This window comes from Cucurbita pepo, chromosome 10, assembly GCF_057944985.1.
Source record: "Cucurbita pepo subsp. pepo isolate OVF chromosome 10, ASM5794498v1, whole genome shotgun sequence".
NCBI lineage: Eukaryota > Viridiplantae > Streptophyta > Magnoliopsida > Cucurbitales > Cucurbitaceae > Cucurbita > Cucurbita pepo.
The window spans coordinates 753,271-771,114 of NC_141807.1; the positions used below are offsets into that span (position 1 = coordinate 753,271).

At 36.9% G+C, this 17,844-nt stretch overlaps 4 protein-coding genes and 1 pseudogene across 5 annotated transcripts; 2 read left to right on the top strand and 3 right to left on the bottom strand.

Moving 5' to 3' along the window:
• Window positions 1-48: 48 nt before the first annotated feature.
• Window positions 49-2,074, bottom strand: LOC111803813 (protein SRG1). The gene is made up of 4 exons (XM_023688389.2): window positions 1,648-2,074; window positions 999-1,246; window positions 607-931; window positions 49-506 (listed from the first exon to the last, which is right to left on the bottom strand). Exons 1-4 carry the CDS (start codon window positions 1,897-1,899, stop codon window positions 240-242), a joined length of 1,092 nt encoding a protein of 363 aa, XP_023544157.2. The 5' UTR covers window positions 1,900-2,074; the 3' UTR covers window positions 49-239.
• A 1,643-nt stretch (window positions 2,075-3,717) lies between these two features.
• On the top strand, window positions 3,718-5,252 carry LOC111803815 (oxoglutarate-dependent flavonoid 7-O-demethylase 1). The gene is made up of 3 exons (XM_023688391.2): window positions 3,718-3,945; window positions 4,023-4,267; window positions 4,477-5,252. The coding sequence occupies exons 1-3, from the start codon at window positions 3,733-3,735 to the stop codon at window positions 5,048-5,050; spliced, it is 1,032 nt and encodes a 343-aa protein (XP_023544159.2). The 5' UTR covers window positions 3,718-3,732; the 3' UTR covers window positions 5,051-5,252.
• A 1,140-nt stretch (window positions 5,253-6,392) lies between these two features.
• Window positions 6,393-11,096, bottom strand: LOC111803888 (transcription factor GTE12). Of its 2 annotated transcripts, none has more exons than XM_023688497.2 (11): window positions 10,886-11,096; window positions 9,274-10,221; window positions 9,022-9,085; window positions 8,820-8,945; window positions 8,683-8,717; window positions 8,545-8,605; window positions 8,375-8,455; window positions 8,165-8,286; window positions 8,007-8,073; window positions 7,244-7,365; window positions 6,393-7,154 (listed from the first exon to the last, which is right to left on the bottom strand). In XM_023688497.2, the coding sequence occupies exons 2-11, from the start codon at window positions 10,063-10,065 to the stop codon at window positions 6,912-6,914; spliced, it is 1,713 nt and encodes a 570-aa protein (XP_023544265.1). In that variant the 5' UTR covers window positions 10,066-10,221; window positions 10,886-11,096; the 3' UTR covers window positions 6,393-6,911. The 2 variants fall into 2 exon arrangements, with proteins under 2 accessions (XP_023544265.1, XP_023544264.1); XM_023688496.2 differs by having other exon boundaries at window positions 8,820-8,951.
• Window positions 11,097-13,256: 2,160 nt separating this feature from the next.
• LOC111804348 (protein S40-2 pseudogene) lies at window positions 13,257-13,833 on the bottom strand (annotated as a pseudogene).
• Window positions 13,834-15,782: 1,949 nt separating this feature from the next.
• LOC111803307 (GDSL esterase/lipase At1g29670) lies at window positions 15,783-17,560 on the top strand. Its single transcript, XM_023687648.2, has 5 exons — window positions 15,783-16,144; window positions 16,230-16,354; window positions 16,437-16,682; window positions 16,760-17,012; window positions 17,096-17,560. The coding sequence occupies exons 1-5, from the start codon at window positions 15,895-15,897 to the stop codon at window positions 17,317-17,319; spliced, it is 1,098 nt and encodes a 365-aa protein (XP_023543416.1). The 5' UTR covers window positions 15,783-15,894; the 3' UTR covers window positions 17,320-17,560.
• Window positions 17,561-17,844: the final 284 nt, after the last annotated feature.

Here is a 17,844-nt window from a genome sequence, read left to right on the forward strand (position 1 = left end):
GTTCTTTTACTACAAGTTGGATTTTTTCAATTAATCCAATGAGAAATGTTGTTTCTAATTACAATTCAACTTAAATTTTTCTTTACATTCATTAGCTGGGATTCATGATGAATCTCCTGCACAATGAATGAAGCAAGCTGAAGAGGTGCAAAAGCTGTTTCTGATATGGATATATAATTTCTTCCACTTGTGCGACGAGCATATGCTTTATTTTTGTTTCCCTATCGGTAGATAACTTTTTAACAAGCATGGTCGCCCATATTCTCTATTCTCATCTGCTCAAGGTATGATTTTCCTTCTAGTTTTCGAGCAAAGAAGTCTTTGAAGTACTTTTCCAACATAACTCTTCTAAAAACTGCAGGGTTATGCGGTCCTACGAGGCTGTTAGCTGGACCCAACTCCGAGTTTAGATTTGAGCTGTGGAATGTAGCTACTGAAAGCCTCTCCTTGGAGAAATTCAGTGAAACTCTATGCTCGATGCTCTTGTATACACCATTGCTTACAATCTGCAGCAAAGGCAGAGAGGCAGGCCAAACACAGTAAATTGCTAGCAAGTTAATGAAAGGTATCAGAAAAAGATGAATGCACATAGAGACCATGAAGCACCTCCATGATGTCTCCAATGTTGACTACAAATGCATTTGGAAGTGGTTTAACAGCAACCCATCTCCCATCCTTTCGAATTTGCAATCCTTCGGCTTCATTGAGCTGATAGAGAATTGTCAGAGCGTCAGCATCTGAATGAGCTGAAAATCCGATCACCTTATCGGGCTCAGGGCATGGAGGATAGTAATTCAACCTCATTGACTGAACACCATCTCTAAAGAGCTCTCTCATTTCCTCAACATCCATCTTCAGAGCTTTGGCCAAATGATCCAAGATGACGATTGCTAACTTCTTAACTTCAGTTGAGTAAGCTTCCAAAGTCTCTCTGCAATAAGCGAATTAGAAATCAAAATCATACCATTCGATTGGAGTTTCAAGAATTGGCCAAAAACCTGAGTTTTGGTGGAAGCTTTTGAAATAGACGAGGCTCTCTCAGATCAAGAGGGAGAGTGGTTATGTAGAACATGTCTGACCAATCAAGCTTCTGCTCCTCTGATACCACAAAGAGCTGCCCAAATCCTTCTTGATTCTGTGAGTTTTGCCAAAGCAGCTTCTTTTCAGCGTAGGGAAGATTGAAGAAACTTTCAATTTCCATTCTGAATTCCTCCAGCAATGAGGTGGCAACTTCATGGTTTATGATCTGCCAAGAACAATTATCAGAACCAACCACAGGCCAGCAAGCGCCAGACTTCACAATTACAAGAAGAAATTGTCTAAGTAACTCCTAGGCTTCTTTCTACAGAGATTCTTCCTCAAAATGACAGAACCCGTAAAAAGAACTCCTCAGACCAAGACACTTATAATCCTAATCTTAGGAAGGCTATGCATAACGTAAAACTACAATCAGATATATAGCAGACGAAGAGCCATCAAACAGAGTCGATTTCAACATCTTGACCTAGATCATTGCAGCAAAATGGGGAATCCCATCAAATCAATGACTTACCAATCTTCATTCACGATTCACAGTCACAGTCCCAACAGATTGTAATCGCGAGATTAGGGCACAATTAGCAGACGGTTTACAATACATTTACATACCTGGAAGAATCCCCATTCCTTACATGCAGAATGCAACTTGTCCAATTCCGAAGCAGCAGAATCTCCAACAGCCAATCGGTGAAGATCAACAACCGGTACCGACGGTCCAGAATCGTCGGAAACCATAGGCGGGTCCTGATCGGCTCGTTTATAGCGAAGGGGGATCTTCGCAAGGGGCTGCTTAGCCAGCTCCAGAACACTGGGCACTATGATGGATGTTCCAAAGTTGACGATTTCAGTATTGGACTCCATGGATTTTTCAAAGTAGTGATTGTGGTGTTGACTTACTACTTAGTTGCTACGAGAAGAAAACAAGTGCTGTCCTCCATTTCCATGGAAGTTAGTAAACTATACATTTCGTAAATTATTTGAGGCGGCGGCCATCCCTAGTTTCACCCTCCGATTTACATCCAACCGTCTTAACTAACTCTGAATAATTAATTTGAAAAGTTTCTTATACACTGATTGGGCTTTTTCTCATGCTTAGAAGCCCACTTTTTGAAAGCCCACTTTTGAAGGCCCACTTTTGATCCACGTGATGTCAGCCTGTGGATAAAATACTTGAGATGGTTTGAGTGGGGGCAAATGTGGGGTTTTGATTTGAGAGTCTTCCACCTCATCGGTGGGTTTGCCAACAAAACATGTCGGAGAAACATCAGCACGTTGTCTTCGTTTTTGTGTTGGCAATTAAAATCCCTTTATTGCAATGAAAAGGACAGTCAAATTGCGAGAGACGCGAGAGGGTTGAGCTTCTCCCATCCGTCTCCACCGCCCACCCATACACACACAAAGGTGTTTGTCAAAATGCCACCCCCCAAACCAATACAGATTGCGATAATATAAAGGCTGGGTCAGGGTGAGCCACTGATTCCATCTTCTCTCTTATTCTCATCCTGTCGTAAGCAATGACTTATAAACTCTGTTTTCTCCACGTTTTTGCTATGCGGGGGACTTGTGGGCATCCCTGCTCAACCAGATGGCAACCTTGCGTAATTCACACGACCAAATGTAATCATATCTTCTTCTTAATTAGTCAACGTACGACTCATATAACTTTATGTCAATCTACATTAAACTTTTACAAAATTTATGATATATTCATATTCGAACATCGATTAAAAGAATCGATTCATTTTCTTCCCAACAAAATGGTGGATGGTTGTGCCTTCAAAATTTAAGAATATGGGGAAATTGAAATCAACCAAGAACCCAATTAGAATTAGATTCGAATACTAATTCCAAATGTTTACAAAACTTTTTACCTCCAACCAAAATTAAATTCTTGTCCATTAAAGTAAGGAATCAGAATATTAAAAAAAAATTCTATGATCATTACCTGAATGCAACCTATTATGGTCCATTTGAATATTGTTTGCATGTTCAATGTATGCCATATTAAAGAATATGTTCACTCTAAATTTCATACCTCCGGTTCACAACTCGACAAAAATAGTAACATAAATGAATGTGTCGGTGAAACACTACCACGTAATTGTTCAAACTCAGTCAACACTATTAGAGATTGATTAGTACTTTACATACAGCATAATCATCATAATCGTAAGGGAACAACCTTGTACTTACGAACTCTTTCAATCAAGACAAATTCATTGTCAGAGAATAGTTGAAGAACCCCTAACAAACCCCATTACGTATTATTTTAAGTATCATATGCATCTATCAACTACTCCCATAAAAACGTTGACTTGGTCTCCACATTATGGCCGAGTCAACTAGTTTTGCATAGTACGGGCTCGTAATCATGAACCATAGCCATTAAAATTACACTTAGGTTCCATAGGCATTAAAAAAGATGTTGTAGACCAAAGCTGATCATTCCTTCCCTATTAAGGGACACATGTGTGAATGTTCCTATTAAATATAGACATTTTGAATAAGACAACTATATATATATATATATATTTTTTTTGTTGGGATTAGGCTTAAAGAAAGAGAATAAAAGGGTGTGAAAAAGTAAGAAGATTGAAAAGATGTGTGTGTAAATCTACTTCTTTTTGTTTGAGTGTGTGTATAAATAGATGATAAACTAATGCCATAAAACGCAGCCACAAACAAGAAGACAAGATGATAAGCTTAAAAGAGCTGGTAGAAAGCAGCTCCAAAATCAATATCCCACAAAACTTCATTCGTTTGGATCAGGAGCCTTCTTCTACCTCCCATCCTTCCACGTTCCCCGTCCCACCGACCATCGATATGAGCCGATTACTCTCCCCGCAACATTCCTGCTCTGAGCTTCTCAATCTTCACTCCGCTTGTAAGCAATGGGGCTTGTTTCAGGTACCTACTATTATGATCCATGATATGATATGATATGATATATTTCTGACTAAGTCGGACGTTATAACTTGTTTCAGCTAGTCAACCATGGAGTTAGCTGTTCATTGTTGGAAGAGGTGAAGAGTGAGATTGAAGGGTTCTTTGAGCTTCCACTAGATGAGAAGATGAAGTTTTGTATGAAGGGTGGAGAATTTGAAGGGTATGGAACCGTGGTTCGATCCATGGATCAGAAGCTTGATTGGGGCGATAGGTTTTACATGATCACCAATCCTCTTTCAAGAAGAAAACCCCATCTCCTTCCCCACTTCCCTCCATCCTTAAGGTGAGACCAATCCTCTTTCAAGAAGAAAACCCCATCTCCTTCCCCACTTCCCTCCATCCTTAAGGTCTCTCCCTCCTCTCTAGTCGTAGAAATACGAACAAAATATGTCAAAACAAATAAATGAAATGAAGTAATTAATTTTTCCCAAATTCAAGTCAATAACTACTAAACAATTTTTCAAGTTTATTAATTTTACGTGTAAAATACAGAAACACGTTGGAATCGTACTTGAAAGCGACAAAGAAGATAGCGATGACGTTATTGAGGATGATGGCGGGGAATTTGGAGATGGAGGTGATGAAGATGGAGGAGTTGTTCGAGGATGGAATGGAGGCAGTAAGGATGACGTATTATCCGCCATGTCCAAGGCCGGAGTTAGTGGTGGGTTTGAGACCGCACTCGGACGCGACGGGGGTGACGATATTGAACCAGCTGAACGGAGTGGAAGGGCTCCAAGTGAAGAAAGATGGGACATGGTTCCCAGTGAGTTTCATCCCAGAGGGGCTGATGGTGAACGTGGGCGACGTTGTTGAGATCATGAGCAATGGGGTTTACAACAGCATTGAGCACAGGGCGGCGGTGAACTCGGAGAAAGGGAGAATGTCGATAGCGGTGTTCTACAATCCCAGATTTGAGGCAGAGATCGGACCACAAACTCAAACCCCACCATTGTTTAGAAGGATTGTGATGGAGGATTATTTCAAGGACTTCTTCACCCAATCTTTCAATGGAAAATCCCACTTGGAGCGGATGAAGATCGCACCAACCAATCAACCCAATTAATCCTCATTCATCTTTGTCTAATTATAATAAAAAAAAAAAAAAAAAAAAAAAAAAAAAATTAAATTAAATGTTTCAATTTTAATAATAGAGGCACCAATTAATTAATATTATAAATATTTCATTCAAAATGGATTCAATAAGTCCACTCAACTTTTATTTAACATTAAAATAAAATAGAATAATATCCATATCACATGTTTATAACATTGGTTTATGTATGAGCTGTCTGTCTCACCTTTCTTTCTGCTCGTTATATTATATTTTCAAATAATTAATACCAAATATACTTTCTTATATATTAATAAATTAAACAATTATTTTAAACATATCCAATTCAAAATATATTTTTGGTATCCATAATCATTCTCTTCTAAAAGTTTGAGGTAAATGACGAAAATTAATTGTTTTTTTTTTTTTTTTTTTTTTTGGAAAAAGTTAGATTTATTGCAATATTTATAAGATTTTTTATGAAACGGAAACAACGTTTTTTGTATTTTTATTTTTTATTTATTTATTTTTTTTTTTTGTAGGAGAAAATTAGGAGGTAGCAAGACATGGGAGCTGTTGTCATATACCCAACAATTTGGGTATTAAAAAACTAGTGTTGACTTAGTTATAACATGACACGTGTATATTCATGTGTATATATATATGTATATAAAAAGAAATAAATAAAATAAGAATAAGTTGGCACGTTTGTTGGGTGTTTGAAAGGAAAGTTTTGATCCACTACGCAACTCCAAGTGATAAAACAAATTATTCGGTACCAAAAAGTCTTGTAATAAAGTTGTGTCATCCTTTTATCTTTTATCTTTTAATTATTTAATAATTATTTTATTTGACTATATCACTTGCTTTAAATAATGAATCACAAAAACAAAAAAAAAGGAGTAGAATTTCACTTCTTATTTTATTCCCATTTCTTTTCTTTATTTATACAACTAAACTAATTTATTCCTATGTTTACACCTTCTTATAAAACCAATAAATTTAATATCATTTTCAAATCCTTCTCCCTTTATTAAGTTTTATATGCCCTTTCAATCTTTGAATAAAAGTGATAGAGAAAACAATTTAAAACTGAACTTCTCTTCAATAGAATAAATCGACCGATTCAAATGAGATCCAAACATAGATTTAACCCAAACATAGATTTAACTTTTTATTTATTCATGGGATCTTCAAACATAGATTTAACTTTTTATTCATTCGTCCAAATGTAGATTTAACTTTTTATTCATTCGTGGGATGAAGAAACTCCTAATAGATTGAAAACCATATGACATTATCTTCTATTTTGCAAATAAAGCTCATCTTCAACATTCTATTCTAATCCATCAAATAGATTCAAATAATCTATCATATTCTATATATATATATTCAGTAGGGGGGCTTGTCCATAAAGGAGGTGGTTCAACATTTCATCATCAGCTCAACCATGTTCGAAGTCTACAAGTTAAGAAAGATGACATCTATGGCGCCTACATTATCAACTTGAGAGATGTTCTTGAAGTTGGCTCACCGAACGATTGCAGCACGCTCCATCCCCAAGCTTTATGGCACAGATAGGACCACCTGCCAATAGTCTAATAAACTCCCAAGAAAATCTGTAGACATGAAACGTCACAAGTCAAAACCTACGACCTTTGTTTATCTTTTTTTTTTTTTTTTTTTTGGAGATACTGTTTTTGCTTTTCAGTTTCCCATCCATAGAACTTTGGGCTATACATTCAACTTCTCTACTCTACTCAAAATTATCGTGTACTCGGAAGTCCTAAATCCTATAACCCAACCAAATATGAATGCCATTTTACAAACGAGCAGACAAAACACTCAGCTTGACAAAAGTCTCCCTCTCTCTTCAGCTTTTGGAAAAACTCCCCCTCTCTTCTCCATTTTCATTGTAGATGGTTTCTTCATCATCATCCAGAAATTCATCCTTCATAAACAAACCGAGTCGTTCTAATGGGTTTTCCAACTGGCTCTCGTCTAATGACCTCTTCACTATTGCACGGTGATGTTGGACAAATAAGAATCCCCCACTGAGCTTTTTCAGCTCCTTCAGCATCTCAAGATTCTGGTCCAGTTCAACAGTTCTTTGGATCTAAATGACAGAAGGAACTGGTCAAGGATACTTGCGATAGCTAGAGAACAGAATATATCATAAAAGTAGTTACATAGTCGATGAATAACCTTCTGAATAGCAATACGGGCAGCCTCTCTGTCAATTTCTCTCTGCTGCTTCTTCTCAGCCTCTGCTTTTAATCGCAAGGCCATGTCAGCAGCCTTTATTTCTGCTTCTATACGTTCTCTCTCTGTATAATTCAGAAGAGGAAACGCACAATCAATAAGTACATATGCCCATAGCGATGCATGAGATCTTTTTTAGGGAAAATTATGAATTTGGTCCGCAGGACATAAATTTCCTTACAGTATCAAAAATTTTAATATAGAAAAGATGGAAGTAAAATTGAGCAGTGTTTTGGTTTCACTTAATTAATTATGTTAGGGAGTGTTTTTCTTCCATCCTATAATTTAGACTAGACTATAATTTGGTCGGTACGAATTTAAGAGGCTTTAATTTAATGCCTATGATTTAGTCAAAGATAAAAAATCTCCATGAACCAAATTCATAATTCAATCAATATTTTCATGGGAAGCTATTTATTTAAAAAGAAAAAACATTACATGAATATTAGAGCAACCGTAATTCAAGCCAAGTGTGTACTCTTATGGTCAGTCTAAAAATGTGATAGACAGGGGAGAGGAAAGGCGTTTCTTCCATTTACTCTTGACAGAAATTTACTTGGAGGGCTACCCATAAAGGAAAGTGACTTTCACTAAAATTCATTAATCATCCAACAAGATAGTTTTTTTATCAAATAAATTCTGTTTGCAGTTAAATAAGCAACAAAAATAGCATTCACGGAAATATTGCACACGACGTTGCTTTTACCTTCACGCTGCCTCCTTTCTAACCTCTCCTTCTCCTGTTGGATCTTCATTTGGTCAACTTTATCGCCCTACCAATGATGCAGAAACTAGTACTGTAAAACCACTATAGTCTAATAGCAAAATGCTCATAACATCTTTTTAATGAATTAGGGAGATTACATGATCAGGAAGTGCCTTCTGTTGTGCTTTCAAAATAGTTTCAGCAAATCGACTCTTCAACATTGCAGCACGAAGAGCCTTTTTCGGTGAAAGTTGTACATCAAAAATTGGGGTAGAGAACGCTGCAACAAGTTAGAAGAGACAAAGTTAGTATGATATACATGATAAAGAAAAAACAGGTCTATCTACTGCACTAACAGAAAAAACAACCTTCGGAAGTAGCATTTGCCCCAAGGGTCAAAGGCTGATCACAAGGAGGTTTTCCTTCATCCTCCAAAACACTTCTAATCCCTTCACATCATTCCCAGTAGTATGAGCATTCTCAGATGAGAAGGATATCACTACAATAAAGTTCGCAACAAATATGTATGTGAACTGACCATCAGAGTCTGTATCCGACTTGGACATCTGGGAAGGTGACAAGCTCCTTGTTTGAGAGTCCTAAATTAATATTTAAATTACATAAGTGATACCAAAATTTGTGAATGTTTCATGACAACTCTGCAATAGTATCATACCCGTCTGCAAGGATCATTGACATCTGGATTTTCTCCTGACAAAAATCTCTCGTTAGATTGATCTAAATTAAGCAGAAATTAACTTTTTAGACAATTACCAGAATGAACACAAGAAAGTAATAGAACAGTCAACTGACCACCAGAGGGTGCATGGCCTATATTGGAAGAAGAGCCGCACTGAAATGGCGTGCTTCCACATCCTGTACACTTATGTCTTGGTGTTTGTTTCTCAAAGGAGCTAGAAGCATGTTTACTGCCAGTTTCTGTAACTATCAGATACATGACTAATTAGCTCCTTCACAGGGCCATATAGCAGAACCGTAATCTGCCACTTCATACCTGTATGGAAGTTCTTCCTGGAAGGCTTGGGTGCACAAGTTGGAAGTGTTCTAGCACGATCAACCTGTACATGTTAATGAGAAAATGTAATCCATCATGCAAGATAAGAATGCTGCCTGATAACTATGGATGTTATATAATCAAGCAAACCAAATGAGAAAATATTCATTATACAGATTCTAGTGTATCGTCAACAATACAACTTCAAAATAAACTTTTGGAACGTAAACAAAATGCATGAATATTACTTGCCTCAGCACCATTTGAATTTGAAGACGGCTTGCTGACTTTCTCTTCAGATCCTGTTGACTTCTTCTTCAATGAAGTATTGTGAGATGACGGAGTTCGGGAAACCTTTTCTCCTGTTGGTCCACTTGAAAGTTTTTCTCGCTGAAAATCTGATTTTCCACCAACCCATTTTTCCTTTGGCAGTTTCCATTTCTTCTCAAAAACTTCGTGAAGTTCCTTTGCTATCTTATGAACATGGTTACCAGGAGGATTGTAAAGCATGGCATTAGAAAATGTCAGTCTAATATCAGCTGCAAATTCTTCACTTGCCCTATACATATTTCTCTCTAGTTTGGATTTGACAGTTCCCAAATCCATAGGATCAGTGATGATTGAGAAGTAATCAGGAATTTGCAATGCCACAGGATCCACGGGCTGGTTGAAAACCCAACCGAATGGATGGGACATAAGTGATTTTAAAATTGAAGAGCATTGTTGTGTTGTACTACGATCCAACTTCTGCTTCTTCTCTCTAGGAGATTCTATATCCTCAGTTGCTCTGCGCTTATCAGTGATAGTGATGGAAGATTTTGACTTGGAACAAGCAGCAGAAAAGGTCTTACCATTACAGAGAGCATTTAACGAATAGTTGAATGTGTCATCCACTTTCAACCCATTTGTGCCCTTAAATGACAATTTCTGGCCTACGAGCTTCCCAAAATCACAGGATTGTGAACCCAGATGATCTTCTACTCGTTTACCAGCAAATTTAATTTTCAGCTTTTTGCTCGATACAATGGTTTCAGTGGCAATCATTTTGACCCAAAGAAATGGCAAGAAATCCAATACCCGAAGAGAGCTAGATAATTAATCTTTTTAAAAGCAACCAAGACCACCAGAAAAGTGAAATCCCTCAAGCAGATGAGGAATGATGTAAGAACTACTCATCTCGAAATTAAACCTCCAGAGAGCCTGAATAGAAAATAAAATTCAGTCTTAAAAGAGACACGAAACCTACTAAATGACTAACCAAAAAACAACGTGATATTATAGTATCTCATAAACCCACCAGCATGGGACCAAACGAAAGGGCCTCCATAACGTATCAACAAATAATAATAGAACATGTCCGCATAAAAAACCGCGTTCTAGAAAATCTATAACGTTCGGTGGAAACATAAGCACTTACAGAAAGAGATGAGAAATTTCATGCTTAACAAAAAAAGAGTATCTAATGTGAAGGGAACGGGCTGAAACTATCGACTTCAAGAAAAAGTCGGAATCCACAGATGTTTCTCGGACAACCCGTCAACAAGAAAGTTGAAAAATCTCGAAATGAAAATAACAAGAGATAAAAGATCAAAAAGAAACAAACAGATTCAAGCAAAAGTTATTAGGGTATAATCCAACATCGGTCTCATGACCTCAATATCTAGAAGCGATAAGAAATAATGAAACAGAATACGCAAAATCAAACGAAGAACAGACGAAATCTACAAGTTTAGTCAAATCGAGTCGAGTGAAATCAATAGAAGACAGCATCAAAATCTAGGGCACCTCGAATCTCAGTGAACCCCCAGCCCACTCCCAACGGCGGAGATGATAATAATAAGTTACAAAGAATGAAAGAACTTACACAGATCAACTGGAGAGCTTGGGAAGCCTAGAGATAGAACAGATGAACGACGTGAAACGGAGACTTGGAATAATTCGAAGAGAGGGCGAAGAGCCCCCTCGAAGAAAACAACCGCGCAAACGAGGGAGAAGGAAGGCTATAAGTCTAGGGTTTATGAGAAGACTATCCTTCCATTCCCATTGACCTGTCTTACCAGATGCCGGGTTTTCGCTCCAATTTTTTGCCTCGGTCTTATATATAAATAAATAAATAAATAAATAAATATTTAATATTTTATTTACATGAGTTAATTAAGTGCATGCACATTTTACATTTTTAAACAAATAAAATTGTTAATTATTTACTTTATATTAACGTTAATGAATTATTTCGTCTTTCCCTGTTTTACCCATTTGGTGTTAATTTAAAGATTTATTAATAATAAAGACGGATGAATACATGAAATTAAATATGACAATATTTTCCATCCACATTCGTCTAGGTATCCCATTTACGCACAAGCTCCCTTTTACTCTCGGGAATGTTGGTCAAATACATGCCGTCATCTTGAGCAACCCAAACACAAGAGTAGTTGTTGCATCTATAAGCAAGCCAATGATGAGTCTCTGGCCAAAACACATCCATGACGATACGTTTATTTGATGACGTTGTGAAAGTACACCAAAAACGGGTCGTTGAGATGATATTCTCTTTGAATTCCCACAAATATTGTTCGTCCACTTTGAGTAAATGATCACCCAAATCATCATCCTTTGATTTACAGTGAACTAATAAAGTTTGTCCGGGATTCAATTGATTAAAAATCACCACCTTCCATCGACTAAACGGCGGCATGGTCCTTGAGCCTGCGGAAACGGGATTACCCGTCATCGACATTATCACTAGGAGACAAGAAATGAGGCAATAGTTGTTGAAAAAATTCATTCTTTCAATTCTAATGCCTTATTTCTTTTCTTCCTCGAGTTCTTGATCTCTTCCGTACATGAATCCAAGTGGTTTTATAATGTTTTTGGATTAATTACCGTGGTAATAGTGAACGTTCCAGATTTAGTAACTCCGTAAAAAGGTAAATTTGTTCATAATTTGTGGTGGTAGCATTTACTTTATAATCCAAAAAACAAGCAAACTAATAAAGAGCAATATTGGTTACGTCCATAATTAGTAAAGGAATTGAATTTTGCATTTTTTAATATAAATATATTTACGTCCATAATTAGAAATTAAAAGTTCAAATTTATTGATTCAATACGTTAATAGTCCTCCTAGTTTTTAAATTACATTTTTTAATATAAATATATTTTCAATGTATATTAAAATATATATATATATATTATTATAAATATCTTTGGGCTATAATAAAAATAAATTAATTAATATTGACATCCTAATTGTGATATTAAAAACTATATTGTAATATTAAAATTTAAATTTGGGGAATATTGATTTATTATATATTATATATATATATTATAAAGATGGTATTGAAAAATGAAAAACTTTAAAATAATTATATTTATAAATAATAATAAACATAAAAATATATATATTTTTTGTTAACTCGACTTTGCAAATTTTTAGTGGAGAATCCCACACCAGTCTCCCGTAAACATGAACGGAGAATTCCATTGAGATAGAGAATGAAATAGGTAGCGTGGAAGCCTTTCCAATCCTCGTGGACATCTCTACGTATGCTTTCTTAAAAGAGAAATATTATAATCTCTAGAGTTAATAGAATCGGTCACTGTGATCTAAGCGACATCATTAATCTCAATGTCTGACACTTTCCAAACAACTTTTTTACACATGTAGTGAACGACGGGTCAATTTCTACACGTGGCTTAGTTGTCAGATAATATTGATGTTTTTAAGCGATTCTTTCTTTGTTTTTCTATTGAATAATTTTGGAACCAAATAAACATAATGTTTGGAATTAAAACATTAGGTTATGGTTTCAATCACGTCCTACCCAACATTAATAATCACATATTTCATATTTAAATTTAATAAAATTTTAAAATTATGTTCGTTTAATTCCTGTACTTAAAATTTGGATTGTAATGAGAACATGATAATTAATATATATATATAATAATAGAATTAAAAAAGAAGAAGAAGAAAAAAGTGTTGAATTATTGGGAGAAAAAGACAAGGTAATAATGAAACATCTCGTGAAAGCGTAGGTGGTGATGTTGGGACAGTCCAAAATCAGTTATGGTTTAAAGAAAGAACATTATTTGTGTTTAAGAACACTGCCAAACATAAATTAAACAATACTCAGAACCTCGACCCAATCGGTGAACATGCATTCCTTCATGTTTCCCATGAAAATTTTACACAACCCCCGTAGTAAAAATAAGAACATGATGAATTATTCTAAAGAAAAATGGGTTCCTTTTTTTTTTTTTTTTTTTATTAATTTCTTTACAAATATTGATTTGGAGTATTTTGGGGTCAAGTTTCCAGGAATCCGGTCATTTTGAGAATAGAATTTCGAACTTGGCTTAAATCTCTTCCTTTGAGCGTCCTGCCGTTGCCGGTGCAGAGGGAGAAAGCCATTTTTCCGGCTACGCGACGACCGATGATGACGTGCGGGGGTACGATGTTGTCTTCAATGTCCCAATCCTCGTCCATTTCCTCCATGTCGGAGGAATTGTAACGGTAAACGGTTTCTGGGATTTTGACGGGGAGAGAGGCGGCGGAATCTTTGCTGTTGGTGTTGGTGTTGGTGTCGTTTCTGGAGCTCCGATGAGTTGTGATGAGGATTTGGGTGTGGGCGTAGTCGAGGGAAGGGTGGAACAGGCGGCGGTGGTCGGCGATTATGACGTCGGAGTCGTGGAATTCTTCGGCCATAGGGACGGAAATGGTTGAACGAGAGAGAGCGGGGGGAAAATGAAAGGAAGAAAGGGCTTTATAGGAAAAAGAAACAGAGATGGGAGAGTTTGGATGCAAATGTGTTTGTGAAATGGCTTCACTCGAAAGGTGTTTTTAACATCAAGTCTGCTGGTTGATATTATTTTCTTTAGTCTTTTCTTTCTATACTTTCTTTCAGCGTTTTAAAACACGTCCCTCTAACTCTATTTTAGTCTTAGGAAGAGGGTAATAAATGTTTTGTTATCCTCTCCAATCGGGATTTCACAATCCACCCCGGACACTATATCTCACAATCTATCCTTGGGAGCCAGACACACTGTCCCATGTTTAGCTTCAATATCATTTGTAATTGTCCGACCCATTAACAAATATTGTAATATTGTCTTTTTAAGTGAGATGTTTTTATTAACGATAAATTAATTAAGTGTTTTAAAGAAATTTTAATTTTATTTTGGTAATATTTTTGTTATTTCATAAATCATGGTAGCCTCTTTTATGGTGTATTTAAAAATGTTTTCTTAAATAAGTTTTTTGTTTTTGAATCGAAAGTAAAGGAATTACACAAAATTATGTTGTTATTTAAATCTGATAATAGCTGGAAATACGTGAGGAAACAGAATAATAATTATGTTTTTAATCCAGATGGCCTGCACGCCGAAGCTAAGCCGATTCGAGCCGAAAGAGGAATATTAGCTTAAAAAACTTCGAAATGGAATCATTGGATTGGGAATCCCGAAAAGAAGAAGGCGTATTTGTAAAGCTAAAACTAGCCGCATTCGTCGGCTTATACGCCGTGAGGACGGCGCTGATGACGGGCCCACAAATTATATGTTATTAATAATTGTTTAGTAATTATAATTTTAAGGAATAAGCTTTACCATGTCCCGAAGCAGAACAAATGGTTCCGAATACGACAAGCCACTCATTATCCAACACGTCACCCCATCCCTCGCTTAAAGGACTAATCTTTTCCAATCATTTTCCCTTTTAAATACTAATTCCCTTTTCCAAATATAATATTATTTTTTTATTATATTATTGGTTTAATTTAAATTTTTAATAGTAACATAGTGTTCCATAATTTATTTTCAAATTTTGTAACTCTATATAGTTTAAATTTAATCTTTCAAATTAAAATGGTCAAATAATAAATTTTGTCAAACGCTCGTTGAATTGAATGCCAAAACCTTGTGTTTACCACTTTATTGCTTTCATGAGGTATAATTTCTTGATTGTACTTTCTAAATGTATGGTGTTTGGTAGATGTGACTAGTTCTCAAATTTTCTTACCCTGAGTTAATATAGTTTTATCTAACCACGTGAACATATAAGAACATTGATTACCTTAAACATTAATATAAATTGATTATGCGAAGGAAGGGTCAATCAAGTTCATTTTGGGGACATCAGAGGTAATCGAGATAGTCGATGTAATTGGAGTCGTAGACGAGGTCGGGCATTCTTTCACTGGCTGGGGTTGAATCACTACTATTCTTGATCTGATCCTTGATTTCACTCGGTTACTCTATTCCTTTATTGTTTGTGATCCACCCCGTGGAGGGGCGGAAGTGGCTGAAGGAGTGAATAGAAATATAGAATTGAAACATTTTGACATGGCGATATGTTGGTGTGGACATGTCGGTGAAATGGGAATGGTGTAGATTGTCAAAGGTTGGCAATTGATTGGGGAAGTTAATAGGCATGGACTCCAACTCCCAAGCATTCAATTTCATCACCCACTTTGCCTTTATCCACATTTATTCGCTTCGCCACGTCCAAATTCACAATCATATTTGATTGTCAAAAGCTTTAAATGATGAAGAGAAGCAGCCCCACCGGCACCGACAGACGCCTCTCGTCTTACTTGATATCAAAATTATGCCTTTTTCTGTACATTTCCACCCAAACCCAACTGGACCAGTTGCCCAAATGCTTCATATAAACATAAAGATTTTGACTTTGCACTCTAATTAAATGCCCAACTCGTAGTCTTCGTTTCCTCAACTGTAAAACCCATTCCTAATTGGAGTTGAACACCCCCTTCTATTTAAACACTATTCTGCAACTTTTCAACCTCACTTCCACTTCAACCTTCCCAAACAATCAAGCTTACCAGTCTTGTTTGTGCAATAGTGGCCATGGGCGGTAAGGTTGTAAGGAATCAGCTATGGGGTCTGCTTGTTGCGGTGCTTGCATTTTGGTGCTGCAGCGCCCAGCAACAACCCCAAGTTCCTTGCTACTTCATTTTTGGCGACTCTTTGGTCGATAATGGCAATAACAATCGCCTTTCTTCTCTGGCTCGCGCCAATTACCTCCCTTATGGCATCGACTTTCCCCAAGGCACTACTGGAAGATTCTCCAATGGCAAAACCACCGTCGATGTCATTGGTAAACATTCACCGCTTCCTTTCCAACAACGAGTCTCTGTTATCAAGAAATGTGTATAATTTTGTTGTTTTTTCATGGCTTGTAGCGGAGTTATTGGGATTCAATACCTACATTCCTCCCTATTCCAACACCAGAGGCCGAGACATACTTAGAGGAGTGAACTACGCGTCTGCAGCGGCTGGAATCAGAGAGGAAACTGGCCAGCAGTTGGTAATTTTCTTTATTATTACACACCCACTTCATGTATCTTTGTTCTTAGGAGTTTGACATGGGCGGTGTTGTGTTCTTGCAGGGGGCTCGGATAAGCTTCAGTGGGCAAGTGAGAAATCACCAAAACACTGTTGGACAGATAGTCAACATTCTTGGTGATCAAAATGCGGCTGCTGATTACTTGAAGAAATGTATATATTCTGTTGGATTGGGTAGCAATGATTACCTTAACAACTATTTCATGCCTCAAATCTACTCGTCGAGTCGTCAATATACGCCCGATCAATACGCTCAAATCCTCATTCAACAGTATACTCAACAATTATCGGTTAGTAGTTTTATACATCGCTTTCTTTAAGTCAATGTGAGACTTTGATCGCATTCTTAAAAGGTTATTATGTTTAGATAATGTACAACAATGGGGCAAGGAAGTTTGTGCTATTTGGAGTTGGCCAAATTGGGTGCAGTCCAAATGCACTGGCGAATAGCCCTGATGGGAGAACCTGTAACCAAAGGTACAACTTTGCGAATCAGTTGTTCAACAACAGGCTGAAAGGGCTTGTGGATCAACTCAATAGAGACCAGCCTGATGCGAGATTCATCTACATTGATTCTTATGGGATTTTCCAAGATATCATAAACAGCCCTTCATCTTTTGGTATCATTCAACTCTCTCTTCCTTCCCAGTTTGTTTTCTCATTATTATGGTGTCCCTGAGGATTCAAATGTTGGGTGGTGCAGGGTTTAGTGTTACAAATGCTGGGTGCTGTGGGATTGGGAGGAACAATGGCCAAATAACATGTTTGCCTTTCCAAACCCCATGTCCTAACAGAAAAGATCATCTATTTTGGGATGCCTTTCATCCAACTGAGGCTGGAAACACCATTGTTGGAAGAAGAGCTTACAGCGCTCAACGTCCCTCCGACGCCTACCCAATCGACATTCGTCGCCTCGCTCAACTCTAGTTTAAATCCAACCGATCGGACTTATTGAGTTTATGCATAAGTTGTTGGAAGAGTTCTAATTTCCCTTTATTTGTTTACGTTTTGGTGGTGTGTGCCATTCTTCTCAAGAACATGGCATGCTTGCTCTCAATTTATGGCTCGTGTTTGTGTTAGACGTTTGAGATTTAACTAAATCTCTCACGATGTACCCTAAAGCAAATCAATCAAATCAATCAATGAAAACCTAATATGTTAGAAACGATCAGTTGAGCTGGACCTTGTCTAAACAGTGGGTTGTATTATTTTATTACAATTTTTATATAGTTCTTAACAAACAGAAAGGAATTAAAAGGACGAGGAGCCCCAAAAGGAATGGACACCAGACTGTGTGTCCGAGGACGCTGGGTCCTGAAAGGGAGTGGATTGGAGAGTTCCACATTGATTGGAGTGGAGGAACGAGTGCTAACGAAGATACTGGATCTCGAAGGGAGTGGATTGTGAGATCCTATATTAGTTGGAGAGGGGAACAAAAACATTATTTATAAG